Source organism: Engystomops pustulosus, chromosome 1 (assembly GCF_040894005.1).
Source record: "Engystomops pustulosus chromosome 1, aEngPut4.maternal, whole genome shotgun sequence".
Lineage (NCBI taxonomy): Eukaryota > Metazoa > Chordata > Amphibia > Anura > Leptodactylidae > Engystomops > Engystomops pustulosus.
This window is the reverse complement of record NC_092411.1, coordinates 54,949,423-54,977,259: the sequence shown is the minus strand read 5'-3', so window position 1 is coordinate 54,977,259 and position 27,837 is coordinate 54,949,423. Positions and strand designations below refer to the sequence as shown.

At 42.2% G+C, this 27,837-nt stretch overlaps 1 protein-coding gene across 1 annotated transcript; it reads left to right on the top strand.

Annotated features, from left to right (window-relative positions):
- Window positions 1-573: 573 nt before the first annotated feature.
- PGGT1B (protein geranylgeranyltransferase type I subunit beta) lies at window positions 574-26,723 on the top strand. The gene is made up of 9 exons (XM_072140859.1): window positions 574-834; window positions 3,207-3,325; window positions 11,371-11,438; window positions 12,849-13,000; window positions 14,275-14,407; window positions 17,560-17,605; window positions 19,938-20,122; window positions 21,379-21,487; window positions 25,114-26,723. Exons 1-9 carry the CDS (start codon window positions 707-709, stop codon window positions 25,293-25,295), a joined length of 1,122 nt encoding a protein of 373 aa, XP_071996960.1. The 5' UTR covers window positions 574-706; the 3' UTR covers window positions 25,296-26,723.
- The last annotated feature ends 1,114 nt before the right edge of the window (window positions 26,724-27,837 follow it).

Below are 27,837 nucleotides of genomic sequence, written 5' to 3'. Positions count from 1 at the left end.
CACACACCCCGCAGCCTGATTACATACACAGCACTGCTACACACACCCCGCAGCCTGATTACATACACAGCACTGCTACACACACCCCGCAGCCTGATTACACACACAACACTGCTATACACACACCCCGCAGCCTGATTACACACACAGCACTGCTACACACACCCCACAGCCTGATTACATACACAGCACTGCTACACACACACACACACACACACACACCCCCCACAGCCTGATTACATACTCAGCACTGCTACACACACACACTCCGCAGCGCGATTACATACACAGCACTGCTACACACACACTCCGCAGCCCGATTACATACACAGCACTGCTACACACACACTCCGCAGCCCGATTACATACACAGCACAGCTACACACACTCTGCAGCCTGATTAAATACACAGCACTACTACACACACTGAATGAACATCATCTATACACACCCACAGCCTGATTACATACACAGCACTGAATGAACATCATCAATACACAACCACAGCACTGCTACACACATTGAATACATATTACACGTACAACCTGCAGACACGAGAAGCGAAACGATTGCGCTTCCCACAGTGAAGCAGAGCACATCCTGCTTCTTGTCATGTGACTGATCACATGGCCGTGACGTCAGCGGAGCGCTGTAGGCTAAGCCTGTACTGTACGGGAAGAGGTGTGGGACAATACACACCAGGGAGATGGCGGCGGAGGAAGAGGATGAGTTGCTTGGAGAGAGGTTACTCTTCCTCCCGGATCGCCATGTCCGTTACTTCCAGCGGAGTCTACAGGCTCTCCCCGAGCAGTGCTCGTCACTGGAGAGCAGCAGGTAATACCCCTGGATACACGTAGACTGTGTAATGCCTGCGTGCCCCTTCCCTCCTATACTGTAGACATGTTGCAGGCTCTAGATTTGTGCACTTTATAAAGTCGGGGTCACTTGTAGCCATAAAGCCGCACCCTGTCTGTAGACCCTTGAGTGCTGTTCACACTAGCACATAAGCAAACCGCAGGTATGTACATCACGATGTCATTTATTATAGAAAAGCACCGGCCAGTTAGGAGCACATTGGGGGAGGGGGCGCCTCACTCGTCATTTGTTCTTACAGCCCATTGACCTCAGTATTAATTAGGAGCTCATGACTTTATCAGAAGCCTCAGTAATAGATGTGGTTATAAATGCAGAGAATACCCTGGTGACAGGGAATATAGTAAAATTATCAAAACCTAATGAACCTCTAAGTAGTCAATGGGGTGTTGAGGTCCGCCATGGAATAGATCTGTTTGTCATTCTTCTCTTATCACGGAATGGAGACGTGGAATAATTTGGCGAAGAACGTAAGAACAGATACAAGAGATGAGATGTGGAACGCTCTCCATGTATAGTGTATAAGGCTATGTCACGTGTGGGATGTATCCACGGCTTCAAACTGGACTCTAGTATTGGATGTCTGATGTTGTTGTATAATAATTCCTGGGGAGGGGAGTATTTTAGAAGTGTAACCTGGTTTCAGACAGTGGCTTATGTTATATAAAATGCAGACCACTTGCCGACTGGGTTCTATAGATTGGACACTGGGTAGTCCCTAAAGACTATTCTCCTGCTCAGTACAGAACAGGAACATGGACCTTTAAAGGGGTTTTCCCATTAAATAACATTCTCAGATTTCAATCCCCCAGTTATGTTAACACAATAAAGATAATTTTTAACCATTTACTTCACAATTTTACTCAGTTTTAATTGCAGTTTTAGCTCACTGTAATATATCAGGGTGGGGGCGGGGTACTCTCTGGGCAGACATATCTAGTTCTGTGAGCTGACAATTTAATTAGATTATCTGCGTCCAGGGTTTATATACACTGTTATTTACCTTCTGAACATTGTACTAGTATCTGACACATAGAAAGAGATCAGAGATGATGAGATCCATGAGATGCCTATTACACACAATGGGGGTCATTTATTAAGGGCCCGATTCGCGTTTTCCCGACGTGTTACCCGAATATTTCCGTTTTGCGCCGCTTGTACTTAAATTGCCCCGGGATTTTGGCGCACGCGATCGGATTGTGGCGCATCGGCGCTGGCATGCGCGCGACGGAAATCGGGGGGCGTGGCCGAACGAAAAGCCGACGTATTCGGAAAAACCGCCGCATTTAAAAACCGAAAATGTGTCGCATAAGGACCGCTTACCTTCACCTGGTCCAGCTCGGTGCATTCCGGCGCGATGAGTTTACTTTCAGCGCAGCAGCGCCACCTGGTGGACGGCGGAAGAACTACCTTATTAAATCCCGGCCGGACCCGAATCCAGAGCGGAGAAGCCGCCGCTGGAACGCGAATGGACCGGGTAAGTAAATTTGCCCCAATGTGTTAATATTAGTGAATTAGAGAATGTGTTATTTTGTTATCCTGAGTATATTGAAGAAACTTGTTTTCGTGGGAATATCCCTTTAACGTCAAAGATAACTATGACACTTGGGGTCTAGGCCCCCAGATGCTGATGTATTTTGCAGAACAAACTCTTGCAGTAGGTCAAAAATCTGCTGTTATTCCGTCTTTCTGTGGTTTCCACTGTTTATCTGTGAGTGCATCCTACATTGACACACCCTGAGGCATGTTACACACATACACGAACATGTGCAGCCCACGTAGAAGTGCTATATGGTGGCCCAATCCCACGGACTGAACACAGAGCAGAGAATAGGAGTCCCCTGCATTATATAGAAATATGGACGTTCCCTCTGTCAGCCAAACAGCCGTGCTGGAACTGTGCTGTTTTGGGTTTAACCGGCCTAAGGCAGTGTCTGTGAAAACTGGAACATACGCTGGCAAGGTGTTACAGACCAAGAACAGTCCAGTGGATAGGCCTCCTAGTGATAAATGATACAGGGAGTCCCTGCTTCCCTGCTGATCAACACCGAAGCGTAATACATTCTATCAAAATACAAGAAATATTATCCCATATGTTGAACCCTCTAACTAGATCACATTCAACACTTTTTCCCCCGTCATGGCACTCCTAAAAATGTAAAGTTGTTTTTATTCCATTTTAAAATGAGAGATTTTGAAACTAAAGATGTAGAAACAAATGCAAAGAGGCGACTTTGGCCTAAGATTTTAGGAAATGATGAGCTGGACATGGGGTTGCTTCCTGTTGGTTGCATCCTGTTTGACTCTTTACTAATGTTTTTTTTGTCTTTTAGGTTGACCATTGCATTTTTTGCTTTGTCTGGACTGGACATGTTGAACTCCTTGCATGTTGTGGACAAAGTGGAAATAATAGAGTGGATATATTCACTCCAGGTTCTCCCCACTGAAGACAGTAAGTTTTTGCTTTTATATAGGGAAGTAATAAATCCATAGGAGAAGAGAGAGGATATTTAGTTTCTTACATGTGTAGGTAGATTAATGCAGTTTTTGATGCTGAAACATAAAGCAGATTGCAAAAAGCACCCCCTGTCCATTAAATGTACTTTCCCTTTATGATCCAAACCATTCTTTGGCTCCTGAAACCTAAATGTGGAAACACTCCTATTGCCCATGGGAGAGTCTGATGTGGCTGACTCGCATCGTGTGCCTGCCGCAATGTCCAGCCCCAACACTCAGAGGCCGGAAGTGAACTCCGCAGGTCAGTTCCAGTCTTTGATCATTTGGGCCGGACATTCTGACATTATGCGAGTTAGTAACATCAGACTCTCTCATGAGCAATAGGCCTATAGGTCATTGAAAGTTACTCAAGATCTGTCAATTTGTTGATAATATTGTGGTGAAGATTTTTAAGTTGGCCATTTCTTTTTGTGTGTGTGTTTGGAGATGTGCACTCCTCCTCCCACATTCAGGGGGGAGGGGGAGCCCTGGACGACATATCCCATGCATGCATGCAGTGGGTTACGTCTGTGCCAGGTGTTGTAAGGACAAATCTGAATCCAACCAACATGTCCTTACACCGTATGGCACAAAAATGAGATGTGAACTCACCCTTAGGATACATTCACACAAACGTATGGGAGGAGTATATATGGCTGACGTATATACGGCCTTTATATGTCCCTCATACATGGCAATGGGCGCATGGCACCCTACGGGAGCGGTATGTTGCGGCACACGTGCAGCACCATTACTTAGCCGGGAGAAAGATGGGGCATGTCCTATTTTTCGCTGGAATACAGCGTCGTGCCCCATATATAACTATGGAGAGGGGCGGGGGTGAGCAGCGCTCATCCCCTCCTCCTCTCCCCGGGGCTGATGTATGCCCGCCATACTACGGTGCGGCAGGCATACATTGTCTGAATGTAGCCTTAGAGGTATGCATACTTAATACTATTATACTAAGTTTTGTTAAAGGGAACCTACCACAATGATTCTACCTATAAAGGTATTACGGGTGGTAGGTGGATGTATGGGACGTGAGGATAGCCCTTTTTAGAGCTAATCCTCACGTCCCCGGTATCTTTTAAAAATCTTTAATAACCTAATACGTAAAGTTTCGAAATCGTCTACTGGGGCGTGGAGTAGCCGGACACGAGGCTACACGTTGCGGCTACTCCATGCCCCAATAGCCTCTTTTCTCCTCCTACCCTGACATCTTCGTCGTGCAGCTCCTGGTAGTTGGGTGGCCTCATCCGAGAAGCCAACGGTCGGCCCATGGCTGCGCGGTCACTGCTCCAAAGCAGAACTCCTGCTTCTCGGATGAGGGGGCGCAGCTACGAGGAGCTGCGTGCAGAAGATGTAAGGGTAGGAGGAGAAAAGAGGCTACTGAGGGCGTAGAGTAGATTTTAAAAGATATCTGGGACGTGAGGATTAGCTCTAAAAAGGGCTATCCTGACGTTCCCATACATCCACCTACCACCTGTAATACCTTTAGAGGTAGAATCGTGGTGGTAGGTTCCCTTTAATACTGTGTATAGTAGATTGGAAGCCCATGTCTGGGCAGGTTGGAGGGGGTATTATTACTGGCACATCATAAGAATATGCCCTGGTAATATCTGCAAGGAAACGTGGCAGCTGGTTTGTGGCCACTAAATACCGCATGCCAGTTTACAGCAAGTAAAGTCTTTAGCTACAGTCTAGTTGGAGAGACGAGTACATTGTGATCAATAAAGATAAGGATTGTGCCCCCTGCTGCACTCCATTCATGGCATATTGTCCTTTTCATTGGCTGAAGTGTATATATTTTACTTATAAATGGGTTTGGACACATACATTCTAGCTGCAGTTCTAGTATAAAAAAAAATTCCCACCCAGCTCTATAGAGGTCATCTAAACAGCAATAGTCATATCTCTATTACTTTCATCAGAACATGAGAAAAACTAATACTTAATAGGCAGCATGTTCATTATTGGGGCTCTTATATTAAAGCCCTGCTGGGCATGTTCCTAATTATTACTGTATTCATTCTATAGCATACCTGTGGTTGTGGCATTTGGTGCTGCCGTGCTGTGCTATGCCTAGCATGTGACACTAGGGGGCAGTGTAAGATATATTACTTACATTGCAGAAACGTGTATATATATATTATACAGGAAGTCCCCTGTTTACATACAAGATAGGGTCTGTAGGTTTGTTCTTAAGTTGAATTTGTATGTAAGTCGGAACTGTATATTTTATCATTGTAACCCCAGCCAGAACTTTTTTGGTCTCTGTGACAGTTGGATTTTAAAAATGTTGGGTTGTCATAAGAACCAGGAATAACAATTAAGCTTCATTACAAACACCTGTGATAACTGTTAGGCTACATTCACACGAACGTATGGGGGACGTATATACGGCCGATATACGTCCCCCATACACTCCTATGGGCGCACGGCACCCTACGGGAGCGGTACGGTGCAGAACACGTGCGGCACCGTACCGTTCTGTACCCGGGAAAAAGATAGGACCTGTCCTATCTTTTCCCGTAATACGGGGCCGTGCGCCATAGGTTGCTATGGAGAGGGGGTGGGTGAGCTGCGCTCACCTCCTCCTCCTCTCCCCGTACACTGCCGTTGCCCGCTACGGTACGGGCGGGCAACGGCAGTGTGAATGTAGCCTTATAGCTGATTATAGTAGCCTAAGGCTAAAGTACAGTAACCTACCAACATCCAGAGGTCCGTTTGTAACTAGGGGTTGTTTGTAAATTGAATGTTGAAAGTAGGGGACCGCCTGTACATAAATAGATGTTACTGCATCACAAAGCAAATATGCTCTTAGATGTTAGATAGTTTTTTTAAAATAAGATTGTAATTGAAGAAATGTTTATATATGGAAGATTAATTAAATTTAATGTCAATGCCCAGATGAGAATACTGCTGTCTCCCACCTTTCTCATCGCTTCTCCTCTTCCTGACTCTCCATTGGTTACCTATTACACAGTAAATTCCGTTTTAAGATATTAACCATGTTTTAGAGATATTTTGTTGCACAACAGTAAATGATTTGTCGTGTTACACCCGGGGCTATACAATATAACGTATTAACCATGACTTAAATGGTCATCAACAACCTGTCCCCTGCATAGATCTCTGAACTAATCACCTAATACTGTCCCACACGTAATATCTGATCATCACCAGACAACCTGCTTTTCTCTTGGCCATCTCCAGGATGTATATCTCCCATACACTGGAACTCTCTACCAAAACGTGTCAAACTGCCCCACCTTCCAAACTTCTCCATGAACCCGAAAACCCACCTGTTCAGGATCACCTGCAACACACAATAACAGCACTGCTCTGGTACCTCACCTTGTGTCTTAATCAAACACGTTTTTGAAAACGCATGCGTTTTTTGACCGTTTGTGTCCGTTTTAAAATTATTTTAATTACGATAATTGGGAAAAATGGTCAAAAACCGTTCTTTTTTAATGGACTGCTTAAAAACAGGTACAGATTGCCACGTGTGCCCCCACCCTTAGGGTGCATGCATTTTGTAAACGCAATGTTGACTCTGTAATAGATTTTTTACTTTTTCTCTTTTGGTGTTCACCATATAGCCTAATAAACATGATGCCTTCACTCTATGGGTCAGTACAATTACAACCATACCATATTCCTATATTTTTTCTCGCGTTTTATACATTTTGCAGAATAAACCATACTGGGGCACATTTACTTACCCCTCCGAGTCGTTTTCCCCGATCCGGACTCTCCGACGATGATGCACAGTGGCGCGATCCATGTAGATCCTGCGCCCGATATCCTGCATGTGTCGCTCCCCACTCAGGTCCGCCGGAGTTCACCTTCTTCTTCCCGGTGTATATAAGTGCTTAGCTTGCGACACAAATTTAAATGTAAAAGCCCGCGCTTAGTCCGAATCTGTTGGATCGTCCGATGGCCTGTCTCCCGATACGTGTCGCGTGAAAGCCGGCGCGATTGCAACACAATCTGATCAACACAAGCCCCAGCGAGAGAGGGTACGCCTGTAATGACCCTAAAAAAAAACCCTCCAAAAACTTACCTATGTGTAGGGTTTGTGTGGTGATTTCCCCAATGTATGTAGCTTTTATATGTAATGGGGGTATTGGAACATTTTTATTCTTTTGTTTTATTTTCATCTAAAATCTTTTCTCTCTCTTTTTTTTTTTTTTTTTCTTAATTTTTTATCAGTAGGGTTTTTAATTTCGCACTATGGGAAATGACCAAGAAATCATCTTCTTGCTTGATAATAAGACCCTGCAATTAACTATTATCAAAATGTAGTGTGCAGAGGGCTCCAGATCAATGAATCTGGTGCTACCTGCATTGCCCCAACAGAGTGCAGAAAAAAAAAAATTTTGTGCACTTTAACGTGGGGCGTGCAACACATTTCCGTTGGACTTTGCGGTGACTTTGGAACGCCGATTTCAATGACGAAATTTGTGTTGCATGAAGAATAGTGCGGTGTGGCACAGACACTTTGCACATGAAAGTCTGACAGAAAACTGGTGCAAGATCCTTAGTAAATGTGCCCCAAAGACTGGGGCAGGATCTTGAAGGCTCTGACTATGGACAGCACAGGGGGTCCTGATCAGAGCCCTTGGATGCCATAGCAAAGATCCACAGTTCGAAAACCTGCAAAAGTGGTGGAGGGGGTGCGGATCATGGGGGAAGGGACCCTCAGAAGTATCCTCAGTCCACATAGCTGACAATCTGCACAGCTGGATCTTGTGTCCTCGGCGTTGGATTTGGAACAATGGGCACCGCTGTGGCACTATATGGGGCAGTGTGCGCCTCAGCATGATCATGAGTGTTAAGGCTCCTTCACACAAACGTAATGGGGAACTATATGGCATACTGGTCCCCATTGACATCTGTGGTGACCGGTCACTGTGCGGTGACCACACATTGTCTCAATGCACTGTGACTTTCGCCATGTTACGGGGCCAGATGCTCATTTCTCTTTGGAGAGGAGTGAGCATCGCTTGTCTCTCCAGCACGCGTGGTGTAGAAGCACTGAAGTAATTGCAATTTCTTGTGCTCTGCAAGAAATTATTACTGTTGCCACTAGGCACCACCACACCATGTCGGCGTGGAAGCGAGCATGCTGGTGGTGTTCTTGCCACTTGCATGCACAATTGCTAAAGTCTGCAAACATTCACTGCTGGATGTTAGCAGTTTTTACACAAAACTTCCTTAGTTTTGCCCAGTGGCGCAACAAGCATTCACCGCCACAGGATGGGGGTGCGGGGCTCGCTTCATACACTGGCCCACCAGTGCGGGGGGATGATAAATTCCCTTTATCGTTGTAATGCAGTTGCATTTTGTGGCTGGCAGTAACACATAAATCTAAATCCCGATGATTCCGCAAGATTGAGTTCCTGAGAATGTACTCCTTATGATTTAAAGGAAAATTGTCTTCAGAAGCCCTTTTTCTGGCTACCCCATGTCCCTATAGAGAATAGTGTGCACATTGACAAAGTGTTTTTATAATAAAACCAGCTTTTTCCGATAAAAAGTTGTACAATGTGATGTTGGTGGATGGAGCGAGACATGATGTTCCAGATGTGTTCACTCAAATTCAGGTCTGGGGAACGAGCGGGCCAGTCCATAGCTTCAATGCCTTCATCTTGCAGGAACTTCTGAAACACTCCAGCCTTATGAGGTCTAGCATTATCCTGCATTAGGAGGAACCCAGGGCCAACCACACCAGCATATGGTCTCACAAGGGGTCTGAGGATCCCAATACCTACTGGCAGTCAGGCTACCTCTGGCAAGCACATGGAGGGCTGTGCGGCGCTCCAAAGAAATGTCATCCCACACCATTACTGACCCACTGCCAAACCGCTCATGTTGCAGGCAGCAGATCGCTCAGTGTGAACCTGCTTTCATCTGTGAAGAGCAGAGGGTACCAGTGGCGAATTAGCCAAAACTGGTGTCCTCCTGCACAGTGTTGGGTTGGGAGCATAACCACCATCTGTGGACCTCGGGCCCTCATACCATCCTCATGAGGTTTGTGCAGACTCATGCACATTTGTGCCCTGCTGGAGGTCATTTTGTAGGGCTCCGACACTGTGCAAGATATAACAGCAGGAACAAAGGCGGAGGAAGCGGTGATGCTGCTGGGGTGTTGCCCTCCTACAGCCCCCTCCACGTCTCCTGGTGTAATGGCCTGTCTCCTGGTAGCACCTCCAGCCTCTGGACACTGCACTGACAGACAAAGCAAACCTTCAGGCCACAGCTCTCATTGATGTGCCATCCTGGATGAGCTGCACTACTGAGCCACTTGTGTGGATTGTCGAGGCATAGGATGGAGGTCATACAGGCACGTGGAGGCCACACACAATACTGAGCCTCATTTTGTCTTGTTTTCTGGACATTACTGCAAAGTTTGATCAGCCTGTAGTGAGTTATTTTGTTGGTGACTCCAAATCCAGGCCTCCATTAGTTAATAAATTTGATTTCCATTGATGATTTTTGGTGATTTTGTTGTCAACACATCTAACTTTGTACAGAACAAATTATTCAATGAGAATATTTCATTCATTCAGATCTAGGATGTCATTTACGTGTTCCCTTTTATTTTTTTTGAGCAGTGTATATAAAGCTGGTATAATAGTATAAAAGGTATAATGTGTTCTGCTGCACTAAAACCTCCCCTGTGGTAAAATGGCTTCTTAGGTTGGCAATGTATTACTGGTCTAGCATGCTAATGATTTGCATCTAAAATGTAACTTAAAATGTATCAAAAATTTTTTACAGTAATTGTCAGATTTAGCATCCCCTACTTAATACAGGTGTTCTGTACTAGGTTTGGGACAGTAAATTCACTTGGACTGAGGTTATAGGACCATGCACCCGGAGATAAATACTGTGATAAATAAGTCAGTTATCACTATTTGTTTATGGGACTATGTCTGTTTCCTTTTTGTTTCTGAAATAAAAGGGTGTTCTGAAACTTTTGATTCTCCCTGTATTACACAGAGGTAATGTCCTGGGGCAGGTGCATTGCCAAACCGGGCTGTAGTAATGGAGAATGTAAAAATAACCCCACGCTTATCGATTTTACAAATCTATGGCTTCCTCCGAATGCGTCATGAGGAACCATATCGGTCAGGCCTTCTTCAGACACAGTTTGCAGTGTGGGATGAGCAGTAATTTATTGGTGGGGTAATGGCACATGAATATTAAAATACTGCGTCTGTAAAGAAAGGTGCAGTGCGGGTATATTTATGTGCCATACAGCACCCCTAAATTACTTCTCTTCATCCTATGCAGCAAACTGTGTCTGAAGAAGGTCTGATGTAAGACTGAAACGTGACTTACTGTTTGCAAAGTCTTCTGTATTTAATAATGAAAATCATGTTATTGTGCACATGTCAGCAAATGGCTTGTCACGAAAAACGGATAGCACACGGCTGCCATAGACCTGCATTGTGGATGTGTGAGGCGGGAAGCTGCACCACATGGGATAGAGCTGATCCTATTCCTGCGGCCGCTCAGCTCCCTATGGAGATGGTGAGTAGCGTTCTCACCCCTCCTCTCGCCACACGGCTCACAGCACACGTCTGCTCACACGGACTTCAGCGTGGAGCCTAACATTCGAAGCCGTGTGATAGGAGATTACATTTTCCACAGATTGAGGTATTGGGTCCCTTTCCAGAGAATCTGAGCCCAAAACGATGTGCAGCGAAATTCCATTATTTTATTTTTTTTCTGACTTTGCAGGGTTTTTCTATTCTAATATATATTCTCTCCAGAGGGCCCTCTGGTTTCTACAAGTGGCTCTTCGTTCTCTTGATGCAGTCATGTGCTTCCTATGTGTGATTGTGTATGTGATGTCTGATGGATCGGAGTGATGATGTTAGACTAGGGACCCACAGAAGAGGCAAATATAATATAAAATAATTACATTTATATTCAGGTTAACGTTTGGTCTTTTTACACAAACCAATAGATTTCTTCTTTCTTTAGAATCCAATTTAGATCGTTGCGGTTTTCGAGGTTCATCATGTTTGGGGTTACCGTTTAACCCATCCAAGGTATGTTCCTCCTTGACAAGTAAAGTCAATGTATAAAATCCAGGGTTCACGGTGGGATAGGCACAGAGAACTGGCACCTGCTGACCCTGGTGCCAGAAGGCAATTCCACAAATCTTATTTGAAGAATATTTTAATTGTATTTCAGATTCTTACATGACTGTGGCTTGTCAGCTCTCCACCAGCGGTGGTATATGTCTCCCTATTGCTTGCCTGAACAATACCCTAAAAACAGGCACTGCCCCATATTGGATTATGTATGTCCTACTGTGAATTACAGGGGCTGCAGATGTCACCAACTTGTCCCTGATTAGATAAAAACATGAAATAGGAGCCATGTGTCTTATGTTTGGCTCCTAATGTCTCTAGTAATCTAAAGACGGGGTTGTTATCCCTCTCCTACACCACAGGCTTTCTATGGATTGTAAATTTTTGTCCACAATGAATGGTGACTTGACGTCTGGGTATTTCTGCAGGTAATCTTATCACACCTGTGTACAGATGGCTCTCCCGAAGTCACCTTATCACTACAGCCAGTGACATTTCATGTATAGATGGTGTCCTAGACCAACAATGGTGCAATGTGTTTTTTATGGCATGGAAGACAATTTATGTCAGTTTAGAGATAAAAAATATATATATATATATATCAGTCTCAATACAAAAGGTTGTATAAAAAGGAACTTGTCACTAGGATTTACCACTATAAACTGTTCCCATTACTCTTCAGCTGGTGTAAACCTTTCTAAACATATAGCTTGGTATAATAGTATTAATATTATAATAGGGTTTGAGGGTCTCCTGCGTATTTGCAGATCTCCCAACTATTTGCCATAATTATTAATGTTCAGCTGAATTATGGGAAACCCAGCTCTATTCTAGGCTATTCATGTGGATGATGCCTTCTGCAGCAAGTTTCTACAACTAGACGTGGACAATGTGTCTTTAGATGCTGATTTAATAATGGAACAACTGCGGAGGACTCCTAGTTACGTTATCTACATTTTCAGAGGCCTTGGGTTTGGTATATAAAACACTTCCCATATTAAAGATTTACTGAATCGACAGTAACCAGACCCAGCACATGTTCCACGCGCTGCAGCACTGTACTGCGCGGAAACTGGGGTTTACACTTGCTGTAGAGTGGTGGTTTATAGTGGAAAATTGAGTTCCGTTGAGTGTGGTGTTTTTTGGATGTGTTTTTCATGTTACCATGCATTTGGCTGGTGTAGAAGTGTTTTTCTTCTTTGCTGGAAGTGTAAGTAAAAGTGCTTACATTTCCAGCAATGAAGAAAATCGCATGATAACGTGAAAATCACATGTGTTTCTGGGATGTGTTTAAAATGCATTCAAAAAATGTCACAAAATAATTCTTGAATTTGTTCTTATGTGCATTGTTCTACTACTTTGCAGGGCCATGGAATCTACCACCCCTATGACAGTGGCCATATAGCGATGACCTACACTGCACTCTGCAGCTTACTAATACTAGGAGATGATCTGAGCCGCGTCAATAAGGAAGCCTGTCTTGCAGGACTGCGGGCGCTCCAGCTCCCTGATGGAAGGTATGTGCCCTGTCTCAGTACTACTATGCCCTCTTTCATACCTATAGTAGGTGAATAGAGTTTAGTTTTTTTAATTCTTCACCATTGTACTAATGGAGCTAAATCGTAACAAATTTACTGAAAGGCAGTCACACGTGGTGTTTGTGATTTGTTTTGAAACACGTGCGTTTTTACATGTTCGGTTGGTTTGAAAGCGTTTTTCTTCATTATCTTAAAGGACACCTGTCATCAGGTCTGTGTCACTTGTCCTGTCACCTCTACCTGTTGGAGCAGCTCACAAGGATCCCATCCCAGCCTTTATCTAGTTATTTCATACATTAATCATTGTAAAATCATCTATTCTTTATTATGTAAATGAGGCTGATCACATGGTCAAGAGGCAGTGATGTCACCCCTGTTACACCTCCCTCTCCTACCTCTGCTCATGTCTGTGTGTAATGTATAGTAAAGCATGGCTAGTGTGTGCTGTATCTGCTGACATGCTGCATCCTCCTAATACACATGTGAGAGACACAGAGATCAGCTACACATGAATCTGACATGTTCTGCTGTAACATGGCTGCCTGGAGCTGCTGTATCTCTCCTATACACACACACATGCACACACAGGCTGCAGGGGGCGTGGCCACCAGCACCAGGAAGCACATCGTTATACAGCCTCACATCATTATACAGGCTGTCAGTCAAGCACTGGGGGTGTAGCTGTACCTCCCACTCATGAATAGAGTCGACAGCTTGAATATGCTAATGCTTCATTGGACATTTCACAGGTCATTTGCATACAGCTTTAGGACCTCATTGCTTAGGTTTACAGGCATGTAGAGGGACAATGAAGGGATAGAGGCAATGCTCTCTAATGGCAGTGTATGAAAATATATTTAGTTTAGGGGGGTTATTTTGCATGACGGGTTCTCTTTAAGTGTAAGCACCTGTGTTAACATTTTCACAGCTGCTTTCACCAGCCAAACGCATGGTAACACGTAAAAAGCCTGCGTCTCTGCAATGCGTTTAAAAAGGCTTTGTAAACCCCATGTGTGACCGCATCATTATTCTCCAAGCTACTAGGCAGGTCCAGGTAGCCTGAAATCCAAATCCTGAGCCATGTGCTAGCACTTTCCAGTATGAAGGGAGTCTGCACAAGTGTTGTGATTTGTATTATAGCAACCAAACCAAATGGAAAAAGTCATTTGATTTCTATACTTGTGCCCCGCAGTATCCATCTTGTATACGCCATTGTACACCAGAATACCCCATCTTTGCTTTTTCCTCTGCAGTTTTTGTGCTGTGCCTGAGGGGAGCGAGAATGACATGAGATTTGTGTACTGTGCATCCTGCATTTGTTACATGCTCAATGACTGGTCAGGGATGGATATGGAAAAGTCAATCGAGTACATTAGAAGAAGTATGGTGAGTACTCCTATATAAGTTGGCTGCCTAAGAAGATATTTTGTATTAGGGCACATTTGATACTTTTGTAGTTGGATATTGACCTGGTAGTCTGTAGAGTAAGACATTCTAGAGAATTAGGGCAGCTCTGGAGAAGTCATGGAGACAGGAGTGGGAGAGTTTTCAGATGAGAGTGATTATTTCCAAGGTGATGGCCACCTAATGCAATATCTTGACTCAAAGTCGAGTCAATCTTCTGCATTAATGGGATTAATGCCTATGAAAAACACAGCATGAAAATATGTTAAAGAATGGATTGTAGAGGAGATTGTTTAGCAAGTGGAAGACCTTTGTGTAGGGATGTACAATAATCGAACTTTACACCGCATAGCAGGGAATGCTAAAGGGTTCTTTCATGAAATGTAATTTGTCCCACAAAAAGCAAGCCCTCATATTGCTCTGTGAACAAAAACAGTTATGGCCTATGTGAGGCAATGATTAAATAGAAAATAAACGTATAAAAGACAAAGGCGGCGGAAAGGATGAGTTACTGAAGGATAACAAATGAAACCAGGGTTTTTTTTCTCTCTAAATTTGATGTTTTTAACCCCTTTTGTTGCAGCCCTTTTTCAGTTTCTGTGTTTCTAGATTTTTTTTTTTTTTACTGCCCTGCTTCCAAACAATAGAAATTTTACTGTTTTTCATTTACAAAGCTATGAGAGGGCTTGTTTTCTCTCTGGAAAAAAATGTACTTTCTAGCGGCACCATTTAAAATTCCTTGCAATGAACCTTGAAAAAATCAAAATGATGTGAGAAAAAACTGCAATAGTAAGGCACGGCCACTACCCAGAGAACAGAGGCGTCACATCTCCATGTAATGTAGCGTACGGATCCCACTGATCTCATATTAATAACCAGCAGTATCCTGAGGATTGGCCTTTAATTTCCAATTCATAGACAACCACAATGACTGCCAGGATTAAAGGGGTGACGTGCCATTCACCATGTTCTTGAGTATGGAAACATGAAGGACCTTTCAGAACATGTTTGCTGAAGGGGGTCATGTTTTGCATGGAGTGTTTCTTATAAACGTCACATTGTTTTATGAACGGGACGAACAATAGGGTCAGTGTCGGCTCATCTAGTTTTCCACGAATGCTGTAAGTGCGTTGTAATTTGCAGATGTCCATGTTACAGACTATGGCGCTTCATGATTTGCAAACCACACTCCGTTGTATGGAAATATTCTCCGGGAACAAAGGCCATCTTTTGCATTCTTTGTTTCTTTTTTTCCAGCTAAATTGTAATGATGTAATATGGCATTAGTGTTGTCATTGTAGTATAGTCCTAGTTTTGCCTATTATATGTAGTGCAGTTTTTGGCAGCTTTGTGTCTCATATCTCTCTTTAATGGACATTTCTAAGTCATTACTTCTATTAACTTCCGTCTGTCCTAAGTCAGTATGTCACATAGAAGGGGGAATATGTCATCCTATAAGTGCCCCCTGCATTTAGATTGCCTCAGACATGCAGAAGTCAAGAAATGGCGAGTGCTCCCTATGTATCCCTCAGTCAGGAGAAGGGGAATTCTCACACTATATAACAGTGATGGCGAACATTTTAGAGACTAGGTGCCCAAACTACAACCAAACCCCACTTATTCACCATTAAGTACCAACATGACAATTTAAACAGTAACTTATTGCTATCTGTTCTTCAACAACATTCAATCGTGTTGGCCCCTTGAGGCCACCAATACAGTTGAAAGTAGGAGGGCAAATTCAGTCTTCATTGTAGCTTCTCTCCAGGGTCTCTCTGTACAGAAAGGATCATGGGGCCAGGGACCTCCAAAAATAATCCTATCCTATTCCCACCTATTCACTCTTTCTGCAGTTCCAATCAGTCAAAGATGTGTCACCTTAAAAGAGTATTAGGAGCAGCACCTCAAGTTGTCTGGGACTGCAGAAATATTCCATTCCTGTCTGGTGACCTCTGTTCTGGGATGACAGCCTGGGTGCCCACAGAAAAGGCTATGAGTGCCACCTCTGGCGCCCGTGCCATAGGTTCGCCATCACTGCTATATAACATAGGCAGAAAGCAACATTATTTCTCTTAATAATAGTAGTATTACTGTGGAGCTCGGAGGACCACAATGACACTCCACTGCCTGGAACTACGCAGGGCATTGTCCATGTCCAGATCAAGTTCTAAACTAGAAGTGTCTATTATTCTGACACCGCCATATTGTTTGTATCAGATTGGAGTAAGATGTGCTTGTGTTTCATTTAGCAGCCTATGCAAGGCATACCCTATGTATGGGTGGGTCTATAGCCTGGAACTGCCCCCTTTGGAAATCTTATCTTTAAGGATTAATAAGAATGATTTTCCATCATAGTCTGATTCCAAAAAGTAATTGCCCTGATTTAACCCCTAGTTCCATTTAGAATATCCAAATGAGGGTTACTGTAATTGATCTTCTACCCACACAAGAGATCCTTAGTACAAGACCATATGAAAAGTATATTGGCTCCTAGCCTACCCCATAAAAGTATTGACCTCTTAGGAGCTTGTACATATATGGCTTTTCTCCCGGGACTCCGCCAGTCTGATAGATTACAGCCCCGGTAACAATCGCACCATAACTTATTACAGTAGTTAAGGACCGGCATTTATTCAGCATTTCTGCCTTATCCTGAGGATCCTAAATCCTGATGCATAACACCGCTTCTAAAATACAGTATTTTTCGGACTATAAGGCGCACCGGAGTATAAGGCACACCATCAATAAATGCCTGCTAAAACGTCTAGGTTCATATATAAGGCGCACCGGATTATAAGGATGAATGACCAGCAGGTGGCAGACCTGTGCACAGTTTAAGGCAGCTGTTGTCTGTAAGTACGGTTCACATATATGGCGTACTGGACTATAAGGCGCACCTTTTGATTTCTGAGAAAATCTAAAGATTTTTTGTGCGCCTTATAGTCTGAAAAATACGGTAGTAAAACTGTACATTTTCTGATGCTCAAATAATGTTGTAGTGTACAATGACAGATGGGAAATTCCAAATCTTTCATGACTTGGATTCTCATGAAAAGTTGGATGAGTTCCCAAGTCTAAGTGTTAGTAATTAAGATTTGTGCTTCCTTGATTTGTTGTTTTCATTTTAATTCCAGTCCTATGAGAATGCACTCGGACAAGGAGCCGGCTTAGAAGCTCATGGTAAGTGTTTTGTTTTGTGGTTGTTTTGTTTGTTTTTCTATAATCCACAGTAAAATCTTAATAATGACATCATCTTGGTTGTGATCTGAAATATATCATAGAAGTGACAGTGATTGACAAAACAATGATATAGACCTAGACCTTATTAGACCTACAATAATATGGCAGAAGACTGGGATTAACTGAATTGGTATTCTATCTTTGCTGGAGTTTGTATGACAACCCCTAGTTTGCACATCAATGAAATTTACTGATTTTTAATGTTTTCAGCCACCCCAGTATAAACATCTCCTCCATTTCTGCAATGAAATTCTAACTTTTTATTAAGTGTGAGTGAAGAACAACTTTTAACCAAAATGTTGTTAAAGAGGAGCTGTCACCATTAGTAAGCAGCTCCTAGTGCTACCACAGTCCCAGCAGTGTTATACTGCTATTGTTATCGGAAACCTCCTATAACGCTAACAGACACTGCAGCGACGTGCACTAGAAATGCCGGACCGCTCTCAAAGCGTTCGGGAGTATTCATGAGGGGGCAGGATTAGTGGCTGCCGCATTACGCTCGTCAGTCGGCCTATGGAGTGGGCGGTTTGAGAGGGAGGCCGTGTAGGCTGCGAGATACCGTATATACTCAAGTATGAGCCGAGTTTTTCAGAACAATTTTTGTGCTGAAAATTCCCCACTAGGGTATATAAAAAAATAAACTGAGTACTCCCCGTTCTGACGCCCAGGGCAGCTCCTCCTCTTCTAAGTTTGTGCGCCAGTCCGGCCATGCGCATGGACTTAAAGCCGACGCACATGAAGAAAGAAGGGGAGCTGCTCTGGGCATCGGAATGGTGAGTGCTCAGTTTAATTTTTTTATGTGATGGCCATACTGGGAGCTGGCAGTCTGTGTACTAAAGGGGGGTGGCAGGCTGTGTACTGTGTACCACCGGGGAGGCTGTGACCAATGAAATTCCCGCCCTAGGCTTATACTCGAATCAATAGGTTTCACAGCATTTGGTGGTAAAATGAGGTGCCTTGGCTTATACTCAGATCGGCTTGTACCAAAGTATGTATGGTATGTATCACTCCATTGAGAAGGAGTAAAAACCTAACAGTTGCGTGTTTTTCACATTCAGTCTGTTCTACCTCTAGCTGTAAATCAATATGGGTCATATAAGAAAACATGAAGTTGTATCTTTTGTGCATTTTCCTGGGTTTACTAAAGCCCTTTTCTAGTTCTTCACCAGTAACAAGGGAATAAACTCCCCTATGAAGCGGTGATATTTTATTTTCTGCAATGTTATAATTGGTCCGGGGCCATCGGTCTGTGGAATCCTAGTAAAGAAGATGAAATGTGGGAATGTGATACATTCACATCTATGCCAAGGAGTCTTTTCAATTTTCTGCCCTAAATTGGTAACAAAATTGCTTTATATGGCAAAACAAAACTGCCAGCCTGCACATAGAAAGCTAATTCATGTATCATCTGTCGTATCATGATCAGAGAAATGAATACAAATTATAGGCCCTTTAATATCACCAGCTTTTTCACCACTAAACTAAAAGCAACCGCAGGAGGGGTATAAAATATACTTTCTAGCATTTCCTGTTGTATGTTAAAACTCACCCTTTAAGCTATATGAAAAAAAAACTCTTTAAGTTGTATGCAGAAAAGAGTCACTTTTTGAAGCTGTGTGGGGGGAAAAGTCCCTTCCAACCTCTATTACTTGTCTCTTTAGCAACTAGTAAATTTGTAAAGTTGAGAATCTCATTTTACAAACAATTGTGATTCTGTGGGATATAAAACGGGTAACATTTCAGCTGTAGACATATTTGGGAGTGAGCATTGGGGGTAAAAACCTAGTTGCTGAGTATTTATTTAACCGCGATGGTTCTATAGTGCAGAACCACATCCTGAGCCACATCATTGCTGCTATAGAGCCAAAGATATGGGGCTAGGAAGTGACTCTCCCCTCCAGCCTCTAAAGGTGACTCATCTCAGACAAAAAAGTGACTCTGGGTTCATTTGCCTACAAAATGTATCATAAAAAAGGGAATTCCAGAAAGGCCATTTCATCCCAACCTGAGGGGGCCGGTAGGTTAGTGCGGTAAAAGCTGTTGACTGAAAACTGATAAATTCATACAATAAGTGTTTCCAAAAGACATTTTTGCCTTTTATAAAATAAAATAAGAAACCTGTACTGTTATGCCCACCATAAATCATTACTCTAAGTTCAGATGGGTGGAAATAAGTGTTTTTTTTCTGTGTTTTTACTAATTTTACTTTTTTCCTGTTACTATCATTTAATATTATTGTAGCAATTATTCCGTGATCTTGGTCTTTCCTCAGGTGGGTCCACATTTTGTGGCATTGCTTCTCTCTGTCTAATGGGAAAACTTGAAGATGTCTTCTCCGAAAAAGAACTGACCCGAATCAGGCGCTGGTGCATCATGAGACAGCAAAATGGCTTCCACGGCCGACCGAACAAACCGGTTGACACTTGTTATTCCTTCTGGGTGGGAGCAACTTTAACGGTAAGGAGCTGCTATAAAGTCTTATGTTTCATGTAAATTTCCCTCTGGTGATAAGTAGCTTCATTGCCTTTTCCAGCTTTAACCCTTTAACCCCTTAACGACCTGGCTCTTTTTTGTTTTTTCATTCCCATTTTTCACTCTCCTCCTTCAAAAATCTATTTTTACACGTAAAGAGCTGTGTGAGGGCTGTGTGAATGGGCTGAGTGTACTGATAAAACTTAGCTGCAATATCCAGCAAAGACTTACCTGCTATGGAGAGGGCTCAGCCCGTGAGCCCCCTCCATGCACTGGGACCCGACGCACACCTACTATTACGGCACAGAAGGGGTTAAGAACCCAACCCAGCTCCTTTTTACCTTATGTACACAGCCCAATTTTTTAAATCTGCCATGTGTCCCTATATGTGATAATATCTTTACAACACTTTAACTTACCAAGGAGATTTTTTCCGTGTTTTTCCATATTTTTTTTTAAAAAATGCAATTATTTTAGAGGCCTATTCATATTTACAGGGGTTTTAAATATTCTATTTATTAGAAACTTTGTGTCACTTTTTTCTGTTTGTTTACTGTCCCACTCTGGGACTTGAATAAGAGATCATCTGATTACTTGTTCAAACTAATCCACTCCATTTCTGATGTATGGTGGTGTATCAGAGTAGTCAGCCTGTACCCATGCAATGGCGGACACACACAGTGACCGATCTTGTGGGAATCCAGATCTGTCACTCAGCAGCTGAAGACAGTCTTGGGTGCCTTCATCGGACCCCTGAGCTGACATGGAGACTATCGGCACCGCCAGAGCCTGGTTCGCAGGGGGTGATGTGGGGGCATTTGAGGAAGCCCTATAGAGGCCGCGGTCATGTTACATCAGATGCCGTATTGCTTACAGCCGGATCCCACACACTGTCACGGTTACAATTCCGTGTAGAACCAAAATGCACATCCAGGTGCGGGAACTACCCACCAATTTCGATATGCATTTTTGCCCATTGTCGGCAAGGGGTTTTTATTTTATTTATTTTTTTACACTGTATAGCATAGATAGCATGTTATTTAGGGCAGATCATGGCGGGGGCATGTCTAGGAGCCCTATAGATGCCACAGCCATAAAGTGTTAAACAGGAATTAACCCCCGCTAATTTGTTGTTCTTGTCAGTTAATGTGTGTTTTGTGTGTTTTTTTTTTTTTTACAGTAATCTCTTTAAATCTTATCTTATCTTATTATTATTATTTTTTTTTTTTGGTCATTTACAGTTGTTGGACATCTTCAAGTATACAAATTTTGAGAAAAATAGAAATTTTATTTTATCTACCCAAGATCGTCTAGTTGGGGGTTTCGCAAAGTGGCCAGATAGTCATCCAGGTAATTTGATTATGACAATTGATCATGTAAATATATATATATTATATTTTGTGTGTGTTTGAGGCAATGAAAATAATCCATGAGAAGTGGATGTATCAGGAAATAATTACTCAAAAAATTACCTTCCATTTTCATTTCTTGGTGGTACAGTACTTCTTTGGCGGTTTCCAAAATAAAGCGGTTGGCGACTTTACCTCATGTTTTTAGTAATGTGTGTGTGTGTGGGGTAAGTAATTTACCAATATACATCTATTAATAGTTTTGCACATGGACAGATAGAGATCACATGACTCTTTTCATCTGCAGCCATTTTATGGTTATGAATGTCTGACTGATGAGATAAAAGACAAGATGCTTCACTTTACATATCAAGAAAGCAGTGCAGAAGTTTTAATAGATGTATATATTGGTAAATTACCTAATATCCTGCCCCCACACTTATCTCATGTTTTGGGGATAAAGTGGTCAATTCCTCTTAATAGAAAAATATTCTATTACACATTCTAAAAGAATCGGTCAGCTGGGGATATCTGAGGTGAATATGTCTTCGGTTTCCTTCCACACTCCAAAGCATACTGGTAGGCTGATTAGATTGTGAGCCCCTTTGGGGACAGGGACTGATTTAGAAAGCTCTGTGCAGCACTGCGTAATCTATGTGCCCTATATAAATAAAGGAATTATTATTTGTGTTTTTTCAAATATTGGAAACCCACTTTAAGAGGGCCACCCAAATGTCTGGATTATTAAAGGGAACCTGTCAACAGCTAAACTGCCAGTCCCCACAGGTGGGGCATGAAATCCCCATCTCTCATTGCATCTCTCATTTCCATCTATGCCTTTAACTGCCTGTATCTCTGGCAACTTGAAAGATGATATTACTTTAGAGCCCAAGATATGGGACATGTTAAGTGACGCTCCCCTGTCAGCCTCTAAAAGTGCCTCATTTTGGGACTTCTTCAGCTCTTAGCTCATTTGCATATGACTTGAAATGTAATTTATTTTTTGTTTATAGGGAAACAGGTTAAATTACATATAAAAGATGCAATGCTCTATAGGGAATTTCATATCCTACCTTGTAAAATAGGGTAAAACCTGTGGACAGTGTCCCTTAAAAGGGTATCCTCCTGTCTGGTACAAAAACCCTTATATACCTGCTATAAATCAATGAATACAACAGAACTCAGTGTCACTGCATTGCCTTACGGAGATGTTTCACCACAACACCGTCCATACTGGATGCACTGCAACCAACCGAATACAGCCAAACATAGGGGTGATCACATGACCTGCCCAGGCATCTTCTGTCCTGTGTCTACTCCACTGGGACAAAATCACAGAACAGATTAAAGGGCCAATAACATTTTACTTCTCCATCATAGTGTATGTTCACAACATTTTTCTGCTATGGGGAGCATATTTTAACCCCTTAATGACCGCCCTATCGGCTTTTCAGGCGGTCATTAAGGGTACTTCTTCTGACTCGTACGCCTTTCTACGGCGGCGCGTCAGAAGAAGATTTCGGGACACCGGGTCTCGCTGGTGCCGGTGTCGGGCTGTGATCTTACAGCCCAGACCCGGCACTAACACCCAGGATCGGAAAAACTCAGATCCCGCGTGGATCGGACCCACCCGGTGTGCTTACCGGGGGATCCGATCTCTCCTGTCGCAGCCCCGGGTTCCGACGAGTGACCTGGGGCTTCCGGCTCCTCTACCTGCCGGGTTCTGCCTTCCTGGCAGGACCTGGCTGTAAGTAACTGAGCATGCGTGCAGCATGCTCAGTTACTTACACTATACACTGCAATACAAGTGTATTGCAGTGTAAAGGCTTGAATAAGCGATCGGACGATCGCTTGTTCAAGCCAAGAAGTAGAAAATGTAAAAAAGTAAAAAAAAAAAAGATTAAGTCATTTTATAATATAATTAAATAAAATAAAAGTCCCATAATCTCCCCAGTTACACATGAAATGCAAATAAAGTATATAAAACACAAAAACACATACATATTTGGTATCACCGCGTCCGTATCAATCTGTACAATAAATCTAAATCAATCTTGAACCCGCTTGGTGAACGACGTAATAAAAAACCTTGAAAAACTTCCCGTAATATACAATTTTTCATCAAACACCATCACAAAAAATGTTCTAACAAGTGATCAAAAAAAGTTACGTTCCCTAATATGATACGACTGAAAAGAACAACTCTTTTTGCAAAAAGTAAGATCCCTCAACCAGATCTGACAACAGAAAAATACAGAAGTTATGGCCCTAAAAAGTTGTCAATAGTAAAAACAATGCGATTTTCTCCAATTTTGGTTTTGCTCATGAAAATTGAGCAAAGATAAGAAAAACTATATAAATGAGGTATCACCGCAATCGTAGTGAACCAGAGAATAAAGATAAAATATTATTTTTACATTACGGTGAGCGGAGAAAAAAAATGCTAAAAATCCAAAATAAAAATTGATGATTTTGTTTGTGTCCCCCTTGAAATAGTTAATAAAATCTCATGAATAAGCTATAGACCCCCAAAATAAATTATCTATACATTGTATCTCATCCCGTAAAAAATAAGCCCTCATATGTTCGCATTACCAAAAAAAATAAAAATGTATAGGTCGTACAATGTGACAATACAAATCTGCAGTGAATGGCGCCTCCTTTCATTCTATACTCGGCCGTGCGTCTGTACAGAAGTTTATCACCACATATGGGGTATCAGTACACTCAGGAGGAATTGGGCATCAAACGTTGCAGTGCGTTTCATCATTTAATTTATTCCGAAACTGTCAGTTTGGCCTAAATGAATGTATTTTCCAAACAAATTCCATAGTTTCTAAATCGTAGGTCCATATTGTTTTAACCCATGTGAAACACTTAAAGGGTTAATGGACTTAATAGAAGTTGTTTTACATACGTTGAGGGGTGAAGTTTCTATAGTGGGGTAATTTATGGGGTTATACTATTATTTAGGCCTCTCAAAGTCACTTGAAAGCCGAGTGTCCCTCAAAATGTGAGTTTTGGCAATTTTCATGAAAATGAGAAAAATGGCACCTAAAGTTCTGCGCCTCATAACATCCTAGAAAAGTGAGAGGATGCATAAAATATAATCCCAACATAAAGCAGATATTCCGTAAATGTTAATTATCAAGCTTTTTGGGTAGTTTTACTTCCTGTCTGGAAAGCAGAACATTTCAAACTAGGAAAATGAAGAATTTTTACAAACTTTTGCCAAATTTTCACTTTTTTTTCAGAACGAATCGCAAAACTTATCATTTACATTTTATAACTAACATGAAGTACAATGTATCACGAGAAAACATTCTCAAAATCACCCGGATATGTTAAAGCGTTCCGAAGTTATAACCAATTATCATGAGACATTTCAGATTTGAAAAATCGAGTCTGGTCATTGAGCTGAAAACTAGTGTCGGTGATAAGGGGTTAAATTCTATTTTAATAACCCCTTTGAATATGAATTATGCTTATTCCTGGAATCCCCCTTTAAGTCTGCATTTGAACAGCGTTCTTCATCAGTTTATCGTCAGTCTGAACATATTTTCCTGTTGAGCCTGAATATACGTTGTATGTTATATTTCTCTTTTTGTTTTTTACCTCCCACCCTAGATGCCTTGCATGCGTATTTTGGGATTTGTGGCCTTTCTTTGATGGGGGAGTCTGGTATTAATGAAGTACATCCCGCATTGAACGTCAGCTTAACAACATACAAACATCTGCAGCAGCTCCACGACTCCTGGAAAGCCAAGAACTATGAAAAGAGTTCCAATCATGTGCACCGGAGCACTTGACTGAAGACCACCGACATCACCTTAGGTTGGAGAATCACAGCACCACTTCTAAGCCATGTATTAACCAAGTGTGCTTTTTCGTACTGGAGTCATTCGATCAAAGTGTTCATTGGTTCGTAGCTCTGCATTGTACATCAGGCTTCAGCCACTCCTCCTGTAATTCAATAAAATCTATATTTTATAAGACGGTATTATTTAAAAGCGTTCCCTTCATCCATCCTTCAGCATCTTCTGATATTCACCCCTATGATAATAAACTCCTAGGAACTAATAGAAAAAAGATCTGCATACAAGATTATGGGATCTCTGTTAGTTACTATGGAGAGAATGATGAGGAACACTGGAAAAAGCTATTTAGTTTATATGACCAAACTCATTTTATTAGTCTCATATTCAATTTATGTCACAGCTATGATAAAGTAGATGCACCAGAAATTTAAAGGGGATATGTTGTCTTACCTGTAGGATATGTTGCATAACGCAGTGAAATCTTGTAAAAAAAAAAAAAAAGTAATCCCTTCTGTATGAATTGGTATGAATATTGTAATGTATATGTATGAATTGATGTATGGCGTTCACATTACTATTCGCATCTGTTGTGAATTTTCTGACTTTGTAAATTCAAGGCTCAGGTGTGACGTCTTGTGACTTCAAAATGACATGGGATTGGCTTAGATTTACAGTCAAATATTAGAATTGCCACCACTCCCATGCAACCCCAATATCAAGAATTTCAAACCCAGTTCATTTGTGAATTTTCCTTAAATAGGAAATCATTGACGGTATGACTTTGATGACCATGAATAGCCCTGTCCTAAAGGAAGGAGGTTCTAAAATGCTATAAGTAATACTACTTATAGACTCGATGGAGAAGTAATAAGTAATACTACTTAGGATTCCCCTTCTCTACCAATGGCTGCTGTGACTGCTCTGTACAGGTTGGTACTGAATATTACTATTGCAGACACTTGTAGTGGGCTCTTGTAAGATGGATACGGGGGACAGTACAGAATGAAACAAGTAAGTGGGAAAGACGGTTTATTAAAGACAACCCCTTTAATAGAAGGCATCTATTTGTGGCTTGATGACCAGTTATCTCAGAGCTTGGTCATTTCTAATTGACATATCTCTATGTATATTTGAGGAAATATCTGTAGAAGGAAATTGTTTAGTTGTACTAAGTAACGGGTCTGTCTCATCTGTTGTACAGGAAACCAAGCATTTTGCATGTCTCACATAGTAATATTTTTATGAAGGAGTACACATTTCATCATGTCCAGCTTCATTGCACAATGTTGCCAAGTATTGACCACAGAATGTGTGCTACGCGCTGCAGTTTACTACAGGAACATGATTTAATCAAGTAAATGAGTCTGTAGTAACGATTTCTACATTTTTTTACAATAAAATAAATATAATTGTACAGCTGCTTTTGTGAGTACTTGTGTTTATTCAATCAATCTGATTGCCGCTATTTTTTTTATAGTGTAATGCAGAAAATACACAGTGTATAGTGGGGGAAAAAGTATTTAGGCAGCCACCAATTGTGCAAGGAACAGAGCCCACAGCGCTGTGAGCTGACATCAGTAGGGGAGGGAGGAGCTGCACAGGAGCAGAAAGGTGGGGGCTGAGAGCTGAGCAGTCTGCAGCACAGACACATTTACTAAGGGTCGCACTTTTGTCAGACAGTGGACATTTTTCGGGGCTAAGACGGCTTGCACAGATATTTAAGTGTGTGCGGGTATGTCGCACATGACCCTTTTTGTGGCGCAGCTGCGCTGGCTTCCATGTGGCACAGGTTAGGGGGCGTGTGCCATTGGACTATCCAACTGATTCAGGCTGAGCGCGGTATTCAACTTTTCTGTTGCACGCCCTAGCACTTACATGCACCACTAAAAAGAAGCAACACATTCATGATTTCTGGCGTAGGATCTTGGGGAATAGCCGCCCACTGCGTTATAGACGAACAATGCAATGAACTCCGGTGACCTTGTAAGTAAATGTGCCCCAATGTGTTTTTTAAAATGCATCCAAACCAAAGCCCAACACCTGGGACTAAACAGAGGATTTTATAAGGAAGCCAGGTAAGTTATACCACACAATTATATTATAATGCAAATGCTTGGAGAAGGCAGACATATTTGCACTGCAGGTATGAAAATGAGGTCGCTGGTGACAGGTTCCTTTTAAACAGGGGGATACATCTGGCACTGCCGCATGGCGGTATAGTGTGTTATTTGCTGTAGCTATTGTTACATTGGTCCCAGTTTTCTGCAGGTCATTCACTAGGTCCCCGTGGTCTTGTATGTCTTCGATTTTCTAATTATTGCTCCCACAGTTCATTTGATCTCACCAAGCTGCTTTTCGATTGCAGATTCAGTCTTCCCAGCCTGGTGCAGGTCTACAAATTTTGTTTCTGGAGATGTTTGACAGCTCTTTGGTCTTCATCACAGTGGTGTTTGGAGTGCGACTGTTTTAACAGTGTGAGAGCCAGAAATCTTGCTTGTTTGTAAGTGACCAAATGGTTATTTTCCACCGTAAT

Excerpts from the sequence above, each read along its gene's own strand:
- PGGT1B (XM_072140859.1), top strand. The coding sequence starts at position 707 with ATGGCGGCGGAGGAAGAGGATGAGTTGCTTGGAGAGAGGTTACTCTTC. Across the intron at positions 17,606-19,937 it reads AGCCGGCTTAGAAGCTCATG|GTGGGTCCACATTTTGTGGC; the intron begins GTAAGTGTTTTG and ends GTCTTTCCTCAG. Across the intron at positions 20,123-21,378 it reads GGGTGGGAGCAACTTTAACG|TTGTTGGACATCTTCAAGTA; the intron begins GTAAGGAGCTGC and ends GGTCATTTACAG.